The 19,124-nt window shown below is 34.7% G+C and overlaps 1 protein-coding gene across 1 annotated transcript in view; it reads right to left on the bottom strand.

The window, feature by feature from the left end:
* Positions 1-12,188, bottom strand: part of LOC128206214 (uncharacterized) — a 30,319-nt gene extending 18,131 nt beyond the window's left edge. Inside the window, exons 1-3 of the mRNA XM_052908534.1 lie at positions 12,030-12,188; positions 8,287-11,267; positions 4,110-6,178 (exon numbers count right to left, since the gene is read on the bottom strand). Coding sequence (XP_052764494.1) covers positions 4,110-6,178; positions 8,287-10,552 — 4,335 coding nt within the window. The 5' untranslated portion in view covers positions 10,553-11,267; positions 12,030-12,188. The remainder of the gene's footprint in view (positions 1-4,109; positions 6,179-8,286; positions 11,268-12,029) is intronic.
* Positions 12,189-19,124: the final 6,936 nt, after the last annotated feature.

Raw genomic sequence — 19,124 nt, 5'->3', positions numbered from 1 at the left:
TATGAAAGGTAGTCACGCCCACAAATTATTACGGGGTCGTGAGAATACCCCATCTGTATGTGTAATAACCTCCAAGGTTGAGCATGTCATCTTATATTGACGTAACTTATGTAAAGTTGATGTCTGGCCCTTTAAGAACCTTCTTGTGGCACCACATATGCATTTTAATTATTGTAATTGCCTTTTTTATTTGAACTTTATTTTTTGTATTGTAAACAATCCAATATTAAAGCTGCACTCTCACATATTGACGGTTTTGACATGTTTTAATTTGTGTCTTAGAATCAGCTGATATTGACATCACTGCCTTCAAATCAGTGATATAAAATAATTCACAATATAACAGATCACAATTGTTCGAAAACAGCCGAATATGTTAATTTTCATAAAGCGTTAGTATCGCTTTTTGCCATAAAACATCATTTTTACCAGCATTATGAAATAATGCAATTTAATCTGTAGTCAGCCTTTCTTATATCACTGATTATCAGACATTTACACACAATCTGGCTCATTCCAAAACAAAAATAAAAAAGTTGTCAAAACAGTCAATAAGTGACAGTGCAGCTTTAAGAAAATCATAAATATTTCTCACAAGCAATAGTATAAGTGTTATGTAAAACAACTTCCAGGTTTGTATTAAACAGATACAAAAGTGTATAAGCATTAGAAAGGATCAGTCTGGATATAAGAAGGCAATAGGTATACATTAGAGCTCCGAAAATGGACTTTTTGTATAGAGTTTAAGAGTTTATTCAGAATACATGTTAACACCAGCTGCGGCGAACTTGATAGTTTAATGTCCATAGAGACCTTCAAATTAACAATATTATAACCGAGTTAATGAAAAATAATTCTGAACTACTTTAGCATACTTTTTTATATCCTATATTCATCGTTTATTCTGAATATCAAAAAAGGTACTGGTTTTAAATTATCAAAATCTATGTAGCCAAAGTAACTTTCTTGAGAAATTTACTAAAATATAATAAAACATTTACATTTTATGATTATTTTTATAATAATGCCAATTTTTAGTTTCTTCGTACTACGTACCATTTTTTTTTGAGTCCCGAGTACTCCTGAAAACTCATTCAAACCTTCACTAAACATCCGACCTACACTTTTTAAGCCAGTTCTCTTTTATAGTTATCGCAAGAGATTAACAAAAGTGTAAATTAAATGTTCAAGTCTGTTGACCTATCAACTGTAATTGCTGGCTGATTACTTATATGCAAGGTAACTGACTGAACACACATAACGCATGTTTAAGAAGATAATAATAATATTAATTTTGAAGATATGAACACATAAATTCACCCATGTCACCTCTTTACCAGCCTACATTGAGCACTATTAATGATATTTGCTGAAAACAAACTGATTTGTTGTCCAAGGGAAATATTATGAACGAAGTTTTGAATCTTAAAGAAATTTTGTTTTGTTAAAAGTGGATTGTTGTTATGAGATATCGTGATGAATGGGAAGCATTGATCTAACACCGGTTTGACGGGAAGGGCCGCAATAAGTAACACGGGAACATGCCAGAGATGGACGAGAGGTTGCGATTCGGCGGTGATATTCTAAGGTGATTAAGTGATTCTAAGTGATTCTTAGCTGATATTGTGTCATGTTAAATTGATATAATGATTGTTTGCTCTTACGCGCGTAAGAATCAATTATACACATCTGTAAATATTCAAATTATATTCATAGGATATGATATATCGGCCAGGAATGAGGAAATAAAAAAATATGACATATTAAAGCTGCACTCTCACAGATTTACCGTTTTTACAACTTTTTTTATTTTTTGTCTTGGAAAGAGCAAATTTTTGCGTAGATATCTGCAATAAAATGATATAAGATTGCTGACAAAAGATCAGATCGTAGACTTTCATATTTCCGTTCGTAAATTAGTGTTTGTGGCTTAAACCGTTACTAATGGTTTAAGAAAATTGCATAAAACATCAATTTTTGAACTTAAATATAAAAATCTGCGATCTAATTTTTTGTAAGCAGTCTTATATAACTGGTTTCCATGGATTTTTGCAAAAATTGGCTTGTTCAAAGACACAAAACAAAAGTTGTCAAAACGTTCAATCTGTGAGAGTGCAGCTTTAAAGTATATATATACACATACATATATATGCATATACCATTAGGTTTTCTTTTATTTATTTACCGACCGGTTTTGACACATGCCTTATTGGGCAAATAATAATAGCTGTGTATTACGTATTTTAAACGTACACAACTTCAAAATGATGACGTCATTGTTTCAGGTAAAGGTTGGTTATTAGCGACAATCTAGATATCACATCATTGATGTGGAATTTAGAAAAAAAAAAACGGATATATAAACTTATATGCTCGGTCTTCAAACAAAAAGCCAAATAGCCGCTGAGCATAATGTGTCTAGTTGATTCATGAACTGTTTTACGACTGCGCAGTTTATCTCCTGTTTGTCATATGTATATTTCTTTCAATAACGTATACCAATATGACACATTTGTACTGTGCAAGTTATATTTTTTTAAAACATACCATGTTTTTAAAGTAAAAATAGCGCATTTAATTACGTAAGTGCAAATTAATACAGACTAGTTTAAGAAACCATTGAAATGTTTTAATCATATACACGCATCATTTTACGTAAACGTTTCATAAATAATGTGGACAACACATATGCTATCTCAACAGACATATTGAAATATATCTGTGTTATTGCTGTTTTTTTTTAATTTTTGTTGAATAATTTCTGTCGCTCATCCCCATACCAAACACTTCAAATTGGTGACGCTGTTCATACTCGGGTAGATAAGAACTAACCTTTAATATTTGCTTAGTTATTATTCTTTATATAATTAAAGGCCCATGTGATTAAGCTAAATATAGCTAGTATACACCCTTTGCGGCTTAAATGTCAAGTTCAAGTGTAATGCGTGATTTTATTATACTACTCTTAGACCATGAATATGAAACAGAGGCTATTTATTTGTTTCTCTGAGATATATATTATTTGATCGATTGTGCACCAATAGATTTCCTTTTATTTAATGTTATAAATTAATTTAAAAGGACCTTAATCTACAAAAGCACACCAAATGTAATGTTACGTCACGTCATGTGTGTGCTAGGTGTGCGCTGACGTTTCATGCTGAAAACTAAACGGGTCATTCTGTTTTAATGTATCCGATGCTCAAATGAGTTAATTTATTGAACAATTGGCAACAATGTTAAATGCTGATGCATTGTGACCCCATTGTGGTAGAGATCAAAGCCTTTTGGTTACTATTGTCAAAATCAAACGACAGAAAATACCTTACAGCTGGGACCAAGAAATACTTTACCTTAATCCTATATTACATATTAGGTTATGGTATTTTTAATCCATTTTCAATCTGAAAACGGATCAACTCAAATATTAACGTGAAGCCATGTACAAGCTTAGTGCGCGCTTTGGCTTCACCTGTCATGTTTTCATTATATTTTAAGGAACCGATGCACAATTATTTTTATTAATTTATTGTACCATTGGCAATCCGAAATGCTTATTGATTATTAGTTTAAACACGAAAGACAGACATTACATTGCAGATAAGTTATTGGTAACTTCTCTTGATGTTCTTTATTTCAACTAAAAATGGACAAAATGACCTATTTAGTAATCTTATCATGACACAATTGCGCGTGCTTGTATAAATGAAATCGGTTTATGTTTTGCATATTTCGTCTTTACTCGATGAAATAATACGGGGTCACAATGCATATTTTATTCCCATTACGGTATATAGGAGACCGTCAATAAGTGAGTCTCTGAATTATATTAAGAAAAGGAAAGTAATAAATTGAATAGCTAGTCAATTCGTTTCAAAATAATTCAAAGTTGCTTATAATAGCTGTAGTCGGTAGAACAACAACTGAAGCATAACTAAACTCGTAAACATATACAATTACAATTAGTTTAATGTATGCAAATACTTGAATACAGAAGTATCAACCAAAAGTGTACGTTGCTGTGGGCTACCGAACGTGGAATATATTTCTATAACTTATTTGATTTTTTTGACTCGCAGCTTTTATAATTGTTTCAAAGTATCACTTACCGGAACTGTTGTGATTGTGTCGTCACCTTGTAGTAATGCTGCCATCAACTTTGGTGCTCGTTGTTGTGTCCTGAACCTGATATTTAACCGCTTCAGTTTTTGCAGTTGTAGATTAACAACGTCAGAGAATGGATGTTCTCTAAACGCGAGGTTCTTGAGGTATTTGAGATGTCTAAGGTCCACAGGGTCAGATTGTGAATCATTTTGTCGACTCGATTTGCTCCAGCTGAGGTCTAGCCGTTCGACATTTTTAATCTTTGACAATATATCCATGGCTTCACATTCAAAACCGACATTTTCCAGTACGAGCGTTTTCAAACAACTTAGATCTGAGCATTGTAATGAAGATTTCAGTTTACTTGCTTTTACTTGTCCGTAGACGTTGAATTGTATTTGGCATTGAAATAACCCATTCAAATTCAAGTTGATATCTTCAAATGGAAAGTTTTTTAGCACAACAAACTTTAGATTCTTGAAACCCACTAAATCTAAAACAGTTGGATCGTCTTTGTTCTGCAGAGTAAACGATAGGTCGTTTTTTCCATCATTTCTAAATGATACGAGACTGGATTTTCTGTCATCCAAGCACAGTTTAAACATTGATTCTTGATTTATTGTGAGCGTATTAAATCTTTCAAGCTCGACGTGCTGCAAGCATAACTCCGCCCCGACATGTTCGTTTTTCTCTGCCTCAGCATAGCCTCGAAAAATCATGTCCTGGAATGACGGGTATTCCCTAATTTTACCTATGTTTTCACAATTCTCAGTAAACAGCTCATTGAGTGTTTTCGAAAACTCTTCGGCTGCTACTGGACTTAAACCGCACAGAAAAAGGAATACCTGTTCTAAAGCAAATACACTTTCCTTCCTATGATTGGAGTGTATGTCCTTCACAATCTTGCATGATGAGGACAATTCCGAACCGCGTTTTGACAGAAACACAGCTGCAAGGTATTCTTGGAATGTTTTGTGAAGAAATTGATACTGGGGAAAGCGTTCTCCAGGCACATTGCTGGCAGACATGATACCGGATTCTAGCGATGTATCTTTATACTGCTTAAATTTCTCAAGCTGTTTCCCCTTGATGTTAAACACCAGGGATTCATCTTCATTTTTAGAAAGCAGTTTTTCAAATGCTATCTCGCTCAGTACACCAAATAACTTTTGTGGATCTATATCCGTCTCTTTTTTGTCACGCATTTCATGCCATCTTTCATCAAAGATTTTCTGGTAAAGAGTAGAACGAGACATGTTTTTTCTTAACTTACTCCTTTGCCAGAGCCAAACAATATGAACGAGTACGACGGGATTTTCGCTAAAATGCCACAGCTTTTTGTCTTTTAATTCCTGGATGCAGGACTCGGGGTCTTTGTTTGCTTCATGGATCGTCTCTAACTTCCGAATGACACTCCAAACAAGTTTGTCCGGATTCTTTACTCCATCTAATTTGACATGTTTACCAATCTGCGTTGGACTCACCTTTAGTACAGCCAATTTGTACGGCCGTGTTGTGATTAATGTTGTGCAGTTTCTCCAACATGTTTCAACATGAGGCATTTGACCCTGCCATTCGTCCAAACCATCAAGCAGGAGAAGACAGTGCTCTGATTTTAAAATTTCTCCCAGCAGCGAGTGCTCATTTTCATAGTCTGAATCAATCTTCTTTAGTATATGTTGGACTATCATGTTTTTAATTTCACTTTCAGTTTGAACTTCGCGAAGTATGATATAGAAAAGGAATTCAAACTGTCGTACATTTGATGCGACCGGCTCCTTCTCAACATTCTCATTTACTTTACACCAGTCATGCACGATCTTTTTACACAGTGAGGATTTGCCTTTTCCAGGTTCACCCTCGATGATGATCTTTTTAGCAATTGTGCCATCACTTGTCGAAAATAATTGGCTTACTTCAGAAATATCTGCCTCAGTTGTCTTGCCATTTTCGATTTTAATTAAGGTAAGTCTTGGGTTTTCGTAAATATTTTCAATGGTTTCGTCAATGTCGAGCCGAACGGTCAAATGGCTTGTATATGGTTTATAGTGCTCGATTAGCTGTGCCTTTAAGCCTGGAAATAGAAATAGCCTATCACATTAAATCAAGAAAAATGATTAGTGTATCAATATTGCGCATAGAATACATTGAAAATATCTAGAAGTGCAACGAAACCCCAACGCTTCACATGAATGAAGACTTATGCACATACATATGTTTGGTTCCTGAATTGATTGTGATAGTTTAGGTAAATGCAATTGGCTGAAAAAATAGGGTCAAAACAAGAACACATCAGACAATTTTCTGGAAATGTCATTCAAAATAAGAAATAAATCATTTATTCTAGAGACGTTTACACATTTAATATATGGTTAGTTTGTAGGCTTTTTTAATACAATTTTCGAATGCTTTATTTAATAAGTATATGTGAAGAGACCTACATGATCTAGTTCTGCGTATACAAAGTCAAACCTAAAAAATCATATTGCTCAAATAAAGGGTAAACACACCTAGCCTTTTTTATATATGAATATAAAATAAAAGAATTACTATTTTAAACGAGATCATGGCAATAACTTAAAGGGCAAATGTTGTAAGATACACATGGAAATTTGATGACGTTTAACCATTTACGAAATTACTTTATTCGGGATTGTTGGAATACGAGTGAGGTTGTGTATACAAACTGGTTTAAACCCCTAGTATATATAAATTTTACTGACCGTTCCATGGCGGTACCTAACAATCCTTGATAAACATACCTAGTTGTTTTTATATAGCATGTATGCACTGTGCTGTTTGTGGAATTTTTTGTTTTTCTTCCATGTTTCTTGGAGTTTTTTTGTGTTCTATATCTTTGGCATTTACCCAGTACCAATAAACCGGGTTTATTTTTAAACTTTTGGCTACATAGCTTGTTTCTGTAGTTTTTCACATAAGAATTGCAAACAAAAATGTGCTTTTTGAAATGCTAATGAGAAAAGTAATCATTTTCATGTATCGGTACGTTCCATAATTTGGGGATCAATTCGATATTGCCTTAAATGGGCGTTGTTTTGGACAAATGGCGCATTGCTAACGAAGAGCGTTTTTATAGGGACCAATTATGAAATTTTTTGGTTGTAATTCAGATATCCATCATAGCACATTTGGATGATTAAATCATGGAATCATTATGTATTCTAAGAATCATAGTACTCGGAGTTGATTTAATAAGTTGAACTTATCACAGTATATTAACTAAGAGGTTGACAATATCAAAAAAGAACTCTGCATTTTGAGATAAAACGCCATATATAACTACTTGATTACCCATTATTAGCAGTACGCAAGAAATTAATTTAAAAAAAGAATAACACAAATTATTTTTATTAAAATATTAAACCTGAGATATGAACTATTCTATATGACATGTAATACTTGGAAAGCTCAGGAAAAACCAAAAAAATATTTCCACTGGGGTCATGTATAACTTTGAAAGAATAAATATGATTGAAAGATACTGAAACTATTTTTTGTAGGAATTAAAATGGAATGAACATATAATGTGTATCAAATAACAAATTGTGATTTTTCAAACACACATTATGAGTTATACTAATGACTTTAGAATGAGAAACACTATATCATGATAAATTGGTTTACAACATATTAGAAAAGTTGGTAGAATTCTTGTGACACTTTTTTATTTATATGTTTTATTATGTTGCCCCCCCCCCCCATAGATCAACCAAAAACAAGAATTAACACATAGCAAGTTTCGCAGGCAAGAACAAGTCTAGACTTACTGCACGTTCAACGACAAATGTGACAAATAAAAATTCTGTTTATTTCCTTGATTTCTTTTTTTATTTTTCCTTTACTATTAAAAAAACACATAGGATAACAATATTGCCATTGGTCAACTCTTAGGTCAGAATCAAGATAATAGATATTAAAATATAAATCTGAATGTATCTCACTTCTTTTAGCTGTGTTGACTGACACTAAAGCTTGCTTTTTTAATTCTCGTTAAAATTAAACATTGACGAAAGATTGGCAGGTATATTTTGCTCTGATCAATTAGCATGTGCCCATATAACCCACTATGAACGCGACATAATTATCAACAGAATCATATCCAATAAAGCTCATACATATTTTTCCAAGAAAATAAAGAATTGTTTTTTTGAATAACCATACCTGACTTTGCTTTCGCCATGTTTTCTGCACTCTTTTCAATTTTGGGTCTTTGATTTTCAATTATTATGTCTATTTCGAGTTTTCCTTTCTCAAAAACATCTTCAAGTTTTCTTGCTTCCACCGCGCCTTTTTCAATTATTTCTTTTTTCACGACTTTTGTGGTTTGTAACAGTTCTTTTCTTCCGTCCGCAGTTGAATCTACAAGTTTTCTTGTTTCCATCTCGCTTGTTACAATTAATTTATTCCTTCCGCTCATAGTTGTGTCCAACAGTTCTTCCCGTCCGGCTGCAGTTGTATCTTTAAGTTTTCTTGTTTCCATCTCGCTTGTTACAATTAATTCATTCCTTCCGGTCATAGTTGTTTCCAACAGTTCGTCCCGTCCGGCTGCAGTTGTATCTACAAGTTTTCTTGTTTCCATCTCGCTTGCTACAATTAATTTATTCCTTCCGCTCATAGTTGTTTCCAACAGTTCGTCCCGTCCGGCTGCAGTTGTATCTTCAAGTTTTCTTGTTTCCATCTCGCTTGCTACAATTAATTCATTCCTTCCGGTCATAGTTGTGTCCAACAGTTCGTCCCGTCCGGCTGCAGTTGTATCTTCAAGTTTTCTTTTTTCCATCTCGCTTGTTACAATTAATTCATTCCTTCCGCTCATAGTCGTTTCCAACAGTTCTTCCCGTCCGGCTGCAGTTGTATCTTCAAGTTTTCTTGTTTCCATCTCGCTTGTTACAATTAATTCATTCCTTCCGCTCGTAGTTGTTTCCAACAGTTCGTCCCGTCCGGCTGCAGTTGTATCTTCAAGTTTTCTTGTTTCCATCTCGCTTGTTACAATTAATTCATTCCTTCCGCTCGTAGTTGTTTCCAACAGTTCGTCCCGTCCGGCTGCAGTTGTATCTTCAAGTTTTCTTGTTTCCATCTCGCTTGTTACAATTAATTCATTCCTTCCGCTCGTAGTTGTTTCCAACAGTTCGTCCCGTCCGGCTGCAGTTGTATCTTCAAGTATTCTTGTTTCAATCTCGCTTGTTACAATTAATTCTTTTTTTCCGACCATTGTCGTTTGTAGCAGTTTTTCGTTTCCGTCTGCAGTTGTATCTTCCAGTTTACTTTTTTCCATCTCGCTTGTAAAAATTAATTCATTCCTTCCGCTCATAGTTGTTTCCAACAGTTCTTCCCGTCCGTCTGCAGTTGTATCTTTATGTTTTCTTGCTTCCACCGCGCCTTTTTCAATTATTTCTTTTTTCACGACTTTTGTGGTTTGTAACAGTTCTTTTCTTCCGTCCGCAGTTGAATCTACAAGTTTTCTTGTTTCCATCTCGCTTGTTACAATTAATTTATTCCTTCCGCTCATAGTTGTGTCAAACAGTTCTTCCAGTCCGTCTGCAGTTGTATCTTTAAGTTTTCTTGTTTCCATCTCGCTTGTTACAATTAATTTATTCCTTCCGGTCATAGTTGTTTCAAACAGTTCGTCCCGTCCGGCTGCAGTTGTATCTACAAGTTTTCTTGTTTCCATCTCGCTTGCTACAATTAATTCATTCCTTCCGCTCGTAGTTGTTTCTAACAGTTCGTCCCGTCCGGCTGCAGTTATATCTTCAAGTTTTCTTGTTTCCATCTCGCTTGTTACAATTAATTTATTCCTTCCGCTCATAGTTGTGTCAAACAGTTCTTCCAGTCCGTCTGCAGTTGTATCTTTAAGTTTTCTTGTTTCCATCTCGCTTGTTACAATTAATTTATTCCTTCCGGTCATAGTTGTTTCAAACAGTTCGTCCCGTCCGGCTGCAGTTGTATCTACAAGTTTTCTTGTTTCCATCTCGCTTGCTACAATTAATTCATTCCTTCCGCTCGTAGTTGTTTCTAACAGTTCGTCCCGTCCGGCTGCAGTTATATCTTCAAGTTTTCTTGTTTCCATCTCGCTTGTTACAATTAATTCATTCCTTCCGCTCGTAGTTGTTTCCAACAGTTCGTCCCGTCCGGCTGCAGTTGTATCTTCAAGTTTTCTTGTTTCCATCTCGCTTGTTACAATTAATTCATTCCTTCCGCTCGTAGTTGTTTCCAACAGTTCGTCCCGTCCGGCTGCAGTTGTATCTTCAAGTTTTCTTGTTTCCATCTCGCTTGTTACAATTAATTCATTCCTTCCGCTCATAGTCGTTTCCAACAGTTCTTCCCGTCCGTCTGCAGTTGTATCTTCAAGTGTTCTTGTTTCCATCTCGCTTGTTTCAATTATATCCTTTTTCCCGACTTTTGTTGTTTGAACAAGTTCTTCCGTCCGCATTAGTATCTTCAAGTTTTCTTGTGTCCACCTCGCTTGCTACAATTAATTCTGTCTTTCCGCCTATTGTTGTTTCCAACAGTTCGTCCCGTTCATATGCAATTTTTTTTTAGTTTTCTTGTTTCGTTTTCGCTTTTTACAATTAATTCTTTTTTTTCCGACTATTGTCGTTTCCAACAGTTCTCCGCCTCGGTCCGCAAATGTATCTTCAAGCTTTCTTGTTTTCAGCTCTCTTGTTGCACTTATTCCTTTTTTCCGACATTTGTCAATTGCAACAGTTCTTTTTTTTATCCGCAGTTTTATCTTCAAATTTCCCGTCCGTTATAGCTTCTTTTAGTTTCTCCTTTCCTTTTGCAATTGTTGTTTCAATGAATTCTTGTTTTCCGGACTCAGTTGTGTCTTTCAGGTCAAAAATGCCTTTTTTGGTTGTTTCGACTTGAATTGTCTTTGCATTATATATACATGTACTTAACGTTTCTAGAGAACTTTTGAAAACAACTTTTATTTCGTAGATGGCGCGATCTCCTTGTACCCAATTACCGGAAAGTAAAACACCACCGAGCCTCTCAATGTCACCCTCGATCTCACTTGCTCGCTCACTCCATTTGCCTTCTTCAGCATTTACCAAGTCGTTTATGTCTTGAATGCCTCTGATTGCAGTATCCGCGATAATATAGCTTATCTGGTCCGTGTTTGGATCGTCAGTTGTGGTCTTTAACTGGAACCATGAGCATGTGAAATAACTGATAAATTCATTAACAATTCATTCAATTGATGAACATAAACTAAACTAAAAGATTAATCAGACATATGATATTATGTGCAATGCATATATTAAGTTAATTTCCATAAGTACGAATATTTGAAACTCAAACGCTCTTGCTTTCACATGAAAAGTTTATAATAAGCAAGGAATCAACAAAACTATATATATTGTCAAGCTTTTAAGTTTGTATCAGCTTTTTCATTTGTATGTCTGCCTGTCTGATTGTCCGTATTTTAACATTTCTATTTCTAACTTCCCATTATCATTGTATCTTCCAAATGTCCCTTGTTCAGACTGTTTTTCGTGTTATATATATATATATATATATATATATATATATGTGTGTGTGTGTGTGTGTGTGTGTGTGTGTGTGTGTGTGTGTGTGTGAGCGTGTGTGTGAGCGTGTGTGTGAGCGCGCGCGTGTGTGTGTGTGTGTGTGTGTGCTATTTCATTCGTCTATCGTGTTCTATGGGTATTTTATCATCAGTCTAACTTATTTTTGTCCGTCTATCTAAATACATGTCTTTAACTCAGAAGCTATCCGTATCTCTATCTCATATTTCTTTTCAAATTGTCCATGTGCCTGTCTGTATATAACATATTCCTCTGTGGTCGGTTTGCCCGCCTGTCTGTCGTTAATTTATTTGTCGCTATCTTTCCCGTGTCAATCATGTCGACAGTATTTCAATCTACACTCTTTGTAATTCATATTACCTCATTCAGCTGTTTCCTTGCTTTCAGAACCTTTGGATATCCTTGGAATTCGGGGTCGTTCAGCAGAGCATACAAGCTCTCTATACACTCAATTGTGGCTTTGTATGTCAGAAAACTTGAACTTTTGTCTGGCAAATGCCGGATCTCGTTGACATACTTTAGAGCCTGAAAACGTAAATGATTTTCATCATATTGATTAGCATACGTCATTTGAATTTGTTTTGCTGAAAATATCCGGTATAATTCGCACACTTTGATATGTACGCCGTATATTTATTTATTTATATATTTTCAGCATGCATCAACCGGATGAATTGACTTTCATAATACATTTTTCATATCTAAATATATTCGGAACCTAATTTTTCGAAATATGTATTATTACCTGCTCAGATAGTCTCGAATGCATTGAATTGAGAAGAATGTTTCGGCTGTAGATCAAACGGTAAACTGTGTGATCTCAGGGCACGAGCGGTGTAAAGTTAATGGCGAGTGGTAATGTATTGCAAGGCGCTAAATGAAGCGACATTTAAAAGAAGTGCGATTTGTTCGATGAAAATTTAAATGGCTGCGTCGAATAAAGTATGATCCCATTTTACTCTAAGTTGGTTAACCAACTGCCATATTAACCATGTCTTGTGTCTAGACTGGTTTCAAATGTCATACGATCAGAAAAATAATAATCAATAATTGTCGTCTGATGACCTTCCAGATTGTTTTGCATTACTTTAAACGTAAAGGACATGCATTTTTATATGATGTTTTAAATTCAAAGGTTGAATATGGAAATAAAAATGATTATGTCAAATGTGATATATTTTTGGAAAATTTAGACTGAGATGAATACTGTCCGTATTTCCACCGTTTTGCTTATTTAAAATACCACGTGTGCACCAATTTTGTATTTAAGTATACTTCATACGTGTACATCATGATCATTACGTTTCGTTTTGCAAATGAAAGATTAGGTACGAGACCTGTATTCTTATATTGAACATAGATTTCATAAAGGATATCAATACAATAACTGATGCTATAATTGAAATTACACCCTCCGTTGAGTTCGCAAGTTTGTTTTATGAGTGAAAGTAGAAGATCTGGTTCACTCTCGCGTGACCCGTATACGAACGTGTTTTAAATTGACTGTGATATTTTTAAGGCAACTTTTCTGATAAATTTTAAAAAGCTTTTGTTTATAACAATGTGACCAGATCACCTAGTAATTGACCCCAAAATACCAATTTTCGAACTAAATCGATATAATATCAAAATTAATCATATTGACAATGACCCAAGTTTAAATAACAAAATCATTGCGAAATATTTTAAAAGCATTGGATTAAAATTGTGGTCTCTATTGTTCAACATATTTGCTATCAGATTAAATTTAGTGACATCGTTTTTGTACCGAGATTAGCCTTACTCGAAAATGATCGAGTTTTAATAAACCAATCATTATGTCTATTTTTCTAGAAGCATTGGCCTCAAATTAAGTTTCAAATGTATAAACAATATTTTATACTTAATCACGGCATTCATCCTAACCGTTATGCATCAGCATTGTACAAAATCATGGCAGAGCGGACAGTTATGTTAACATTTGTATTAAGATTTGTCCTAGTGACTTAGTTCTTGACCTAAGATATTTCTTTAACAATTTTATCGGGATTTCATGATGGGAATTAAACTGACGAATTTTTTTAATGCATTGGCCTTACGTTGAGGCTTAAATTGTGTTAAAAAGGTAGGGTTCGACTTAACCGTGTGATCTAGTTACTTCCAGAGATGACCCATAGTTAATATGGGCCCGATTTCATTACGGTAATAATTCTGACCAACTTCCATTAGCATTGGTCTACAAATGAGTCTTCTTTTCCATAAAAATTGTTGTTGCTTTCTCAGAGGTAATCTAGGGACTCTTTGTTAGCATTCTTTTTAATATGATTCGAATTCAAATTCGTCATAGATCTTATCAAAGTAATCGTTCTCACCATTATTTAGAACCATCCAGAATTACGATTCGTACTGGTCAAGTATTGAAACATTTATTGTGTAAATAAGGTTTCAGTAAGACATGACATAGTTATTGACTAAAGTTTAATCCTATTCAAACTTGATACAAGCTTCAGCAAAGTCATTATTCTGACCAAGTTTCATAACCATTGGTCTAAAATTTGCGTAATTATTTTGTCTAAGATTTTACCTAGTAAGAAAATTCTTGGCCCGGGATGACTTATGTTAGAAACTTACCCAATATTCATTAAAGCAATCATTTTGAACAATTATCATAAGAATTGGTCTTACATTATGAACTATATTGTGTTAGCAGGGATTTTGTCCCGCGATGACTTATACTCGTAAATGACAAGAGATTCAATAAGAACTATTTTGGCCAATTGTTTGAAGCATTTACCTGTTGTAATGACCTAGCATTTGACATTGGTCTACAATCAAGTATACCCTCTATTATGTAAACAGTGCATATATAATTATTGACTTTGTGACCTTAATTTTGACCCGAGATGATAAATATCCAAATACTTTCGAGAAGTTATCAAGGCATATACAACACATTTTGTTATCAAAACAATCATTTCGAACAATCAGAACCCTTGGTAATAATGAATGACCTGCTTTTCGTAAACAATATTCATCTACAACTTGAGCTAATCACCTAGCTATTTTACTAGAGCTGGTCCGTATTCGAAACAGATCGAGACATCAGCAAAGTAATCATTCTGATTAGTGTTAAATTCATCAATCTAAAAGTGTAGTCTCTACAGATTATAAACGTTATTATGGCAATTGACTTAGAGATTAAGGTATTGACCCGATCAGGGGCGAAGCTAGCCCTCTTTTCATATGGATTCATAATTGTGCTAAGGGGTTCGGGGGCATGCCCCCACGAAAATTATGAAAACCATTGTGTATTCTGGGCGTTCTGATGTGCTTTATTTAGAAATGGAAGATAGACAGTTGTTGGATCATGTAGGCATCCTGCAACTTTGGATTTTTATTTAAATGTCAGAATCATGTGGATTCAGCCGCGTACTCGCGTATAGGCAGCTACGCGCCTGCCGATATGACCCATATTCAAAATCATTCTTCTTGATTTTCAGAAACATCAGTCCAAGATTGAGGCTTTTATTTCGTAAAATAGATTTTTCTGAGATATGACCTGGCTTCTATTGTATCAGAGCCTATCCGAGATTTCATCAAGGAGGTCATCCTAATTAATGCTCACTGCATTGTTCTTATGGCCTTTAATGCGAAAACAATGATTAACTGACCTCCATTATGACACATGTGACCAAAATTTTGATTTTGATTTTTCAAGAAAATCAGTCTTACAATTTTTGAGAAGCGTATGTTTAAAATAACTTTCTATTTTAGACCAAGTGTTACAAACTGAAACACTAAACACTATGATATGGTGCGGTTAAGTTACAATAGCATCGATGCATAATCGTGTCGTCAAATATCGTTATATGTTAACCTTTGTTAACATATATGAAGCACATTGTTTATATCAGAATTAGAATGCAAAAACTGTGCCGAATTTCTCATTGTTTTTTTCTTTCTCAATTATCTATTTGTTAACTATATTTGTCATAGCTCACAAAGGCGAATAGATTTTACAATAAACTTAAAGTTCATTAGTCGAGGTTTGTTTCATAAAGCTATTGTCCGCTTCAATGCAGTCATATTGTGTCAGGGTGTATAGGGTATCAGGGAATAATGTGCCATTAAGCCATTCGGAACAGAGGACAACTTCTCATGTTTTGAGTTAAAAACTTAATAACTAAAAGCCTGTTTTAGAAAAAAAAAATCTGCATCACTTTATTCATTTATGACATACTTATTACGAATACTCGATTATCATTGACACAATATTTTATATTTTATTAATTAAAAACATTATGGTTTTATTATGAAGTATTTTAAGTATGAAAGTCTTCGTCGAATATTTTACCCCTGGTGCACGGCCAAATTGGTTTAATTGAAGAATTATAACAAACTAAGATATCATTTCTTAATCATATACCTCACATTACAGTCTTGAAACAGTAGGTATATTTTTTAAAGTGTAAGACACACGCATGTACGCACGCACTGGCACACACACGCGCACACGCGCGCACACACTCACACACACAAACACACAAACTCGCACACACGCACACAAACACACAAACATTTAAATATTGACACGCACGCTCGCACGCACTGGACTTGTTTCTGCAGTTTTTCATTTAAACATTGGCACGCACGCTCGCACGCACAAATCCACTGGACTTGTTTCTGCAGTTTTTCACTTAAATATTGGCACTCACTTTCGCACTCACGTACACACGCACTGGACTTGTGTAGTTTATCATTTCAATATTAATACCAGCACTTATAGCAATTCAAGATGATGCACACACCTAGGGCAACGAAACCTGATACTCGACCTTAGGACAACGATACATGTTACACACACTGATGACAATGTAATATGAAACACACACTTAGGACACCCAGGCATGCTGCATGTACTAAAAACAACGAGACATAATATACGCACTAAAAACATAAATATAGGATATTTCCAGTTATGACATCAATACTTTATACCAAAAGTAAGTACAAGGCGACTTTTCACATGAACTAGGGACAACAATACCATTTACCCGTACTGAGGACAATGACATGTGATGCATGCACTAGTGACAACGAGCCAAGGTACACGCAATAAGAACAAGAAACATGGTAAATGTACTAGGGAGGGCGAGGCATGATACACGCAATATGGAATGCGCGACTCGTTGTTCCCACTCAGATAATCGTGACATGATATCCTCGCTCGGGACAACGAAACTAGGTTTACAAAATAAAGACATTGAGACATGATCACGCACCATGCACAACGAGGCGTTTTACACAAACTAGGGACGAGACATAGAACACGCACATTAAACAAGTAGTCACTTAAGAAATTGCATTTTAGATGTAGACAAGAACTGTTGCTAGTTTTGATGGTGTTTCTATATAATCCAATGGTGAGGATAGGTTATAGAAAGCAAACGTGGTAAGTGGCTTTGGTTATCAACCCAGAGTCGGTTCTACGATTTGACGTTAGAGGGGGCATAACATAGGGACGCAAACTTTCGACTTACCACCCATCCCTCAGAACCAAAATAAATAATTTAAAGTGTTTGAGATTTGGCAATTTTAAGACTGAAATATTTCTTTTTTCTCAAACATTGAAATAAAAATAAAACGGACGTTGAACCCGCACCCCCCCCCCCCTCCCCTAGGTTTGCAACCTCCTAGTACGCATGAGACAAATTTAGTTTATTTGATGGGACCAATCGATTCTTTAACAATAATATAATGCCAATTCAATTAAGACAATGTCAGGGACAGAGTGCCTTGATGCGATAGTTCAAAATAAGTCGTTTCAATTACGAAAATTAAAAGCTTTGACGAAATTTGATATGATTATAAAGACAAGTATACATCTGGGCGCTGACGTTATCGACAAGAGATGTACATCTGATCTGCCTTTAAATGAAGACTCACTTCTTGGATTAGAGAGCTGACCAAGAGACATCAGTGAAATTTATGTATTTAAACACTTAAAATGTAAAGAGGTATATCAAGTATCTGAATATCTTTATCATACCAGTACACCGAAAACTACAAGCGAGTGTATTTTAATGTATGGTAGGTTATTTTTTATCCCTAGTACTTTCAAACAGACGACCACAAGCATGGTATGAATAATATTACCTTAAGTACTTTCATACCGATACCCACTTCCATGGTACGAAAAGTATTACACCTGATATTTTCATTCACACAACAACTACCATGGTATGTAATGGTTTTTATTTGGCCCTTTTATACAGACGTCCACTACCATTTATCACAATTAAATACATCTGGTACATTCATACAGAAGACCCCTTCAACGGTATGTAAAATGTTAACAGTTGCCATCTACCATGAACCTAAACTGTTACCCTTGGTACTTCCATACAAACAACCTCTGAAACGGTATGTTAAACGTTACCATTGGTACTTTCAAACAGACGACCACTGATATGGTAAGTTAAATGTTACTTTTGGTACTTTCATACAGACGACCACTGATATGGTAAGTTAAATGTTACTATTGGTACTTTCATACAGACGACCACTGATATGGTATGTTAAATGTTACTATTGGTACTTTCAAACATACGACCACTGATATGGTAAGTTAAATGTTACTATTGGTACTTTCATACAGACGACCACTGATATGGTAAGTTAAATGTTACTATTGGTACTTTCATACAGACGACCACTGATATGGTAAGTTAAATGTTACTATTGGTACTTAAAAACAGACGACCACTAATATGGTAAGTTAAATGTTACTATTGGTACTTTAATACAGACGACCACTGATATGGTAAGTTAAATGTTACTATTGGTACTTTAAAACAGACGACCACTAATATGGTAAGTTAAATGTTACTATTGGTACTTTAATACAGACGACCACTGATGTGGTATGTTAATTGTTACTATTGGTACTTTCAAACAGACGACCACTGATATGGTATGCAAAAAAGAACAAAACGTACATTCATACAGACGGTCACCCCCATGGTTTGTTAAGTGTAACTGTTTGTTCTTTCATACAGACGACCTATACCATGGTATATACAATGTTTCACATGGTACTCACATACAGATTACCACTATCATGATATATTAAAGTCCTAGCACAATTGCCAATATTTAAATTTTAACTTTAAACGCGAATTCAATCATTGTTTAAATGTTTACATGAAATAGAAGAAATATGTTCACATATACACTAACTTACCAACCAACTATCCTTTTTTCTTTCCCATGAATATAATTGCATTTTTGTATGATTTTAGTCTTCGGGTTCTTATATTATTGCATATTTCACATTGTTTGAACTTTTCTGAGCTTAAAACTTGTTTTACTCATTAGCGTATCGGCATGAATTCCTCTATTATATATTAACAAGATTTGGCCTTTTGTGATCAACCTCTGCAGTTTCTGTCCTTAAATAATCCACAATGTTAAGAG

This window comes from Mya arenaria, chromosome 10 (assembly GCF_026914265.1).
Source record: "Mya arenaria isolate MELC-2E11 chromosome 10, ASM2691426v1".
NCBI classification, from domain to species: domain Eukaryota; kingdom Metazoa; phylum Mollusca; class Bivalvia; order Myida; family Myidae; genus Mya; species Mya arenaria.
This window is presented reverse-complemented; position numbering and strand designations above follow the sequence as displayed.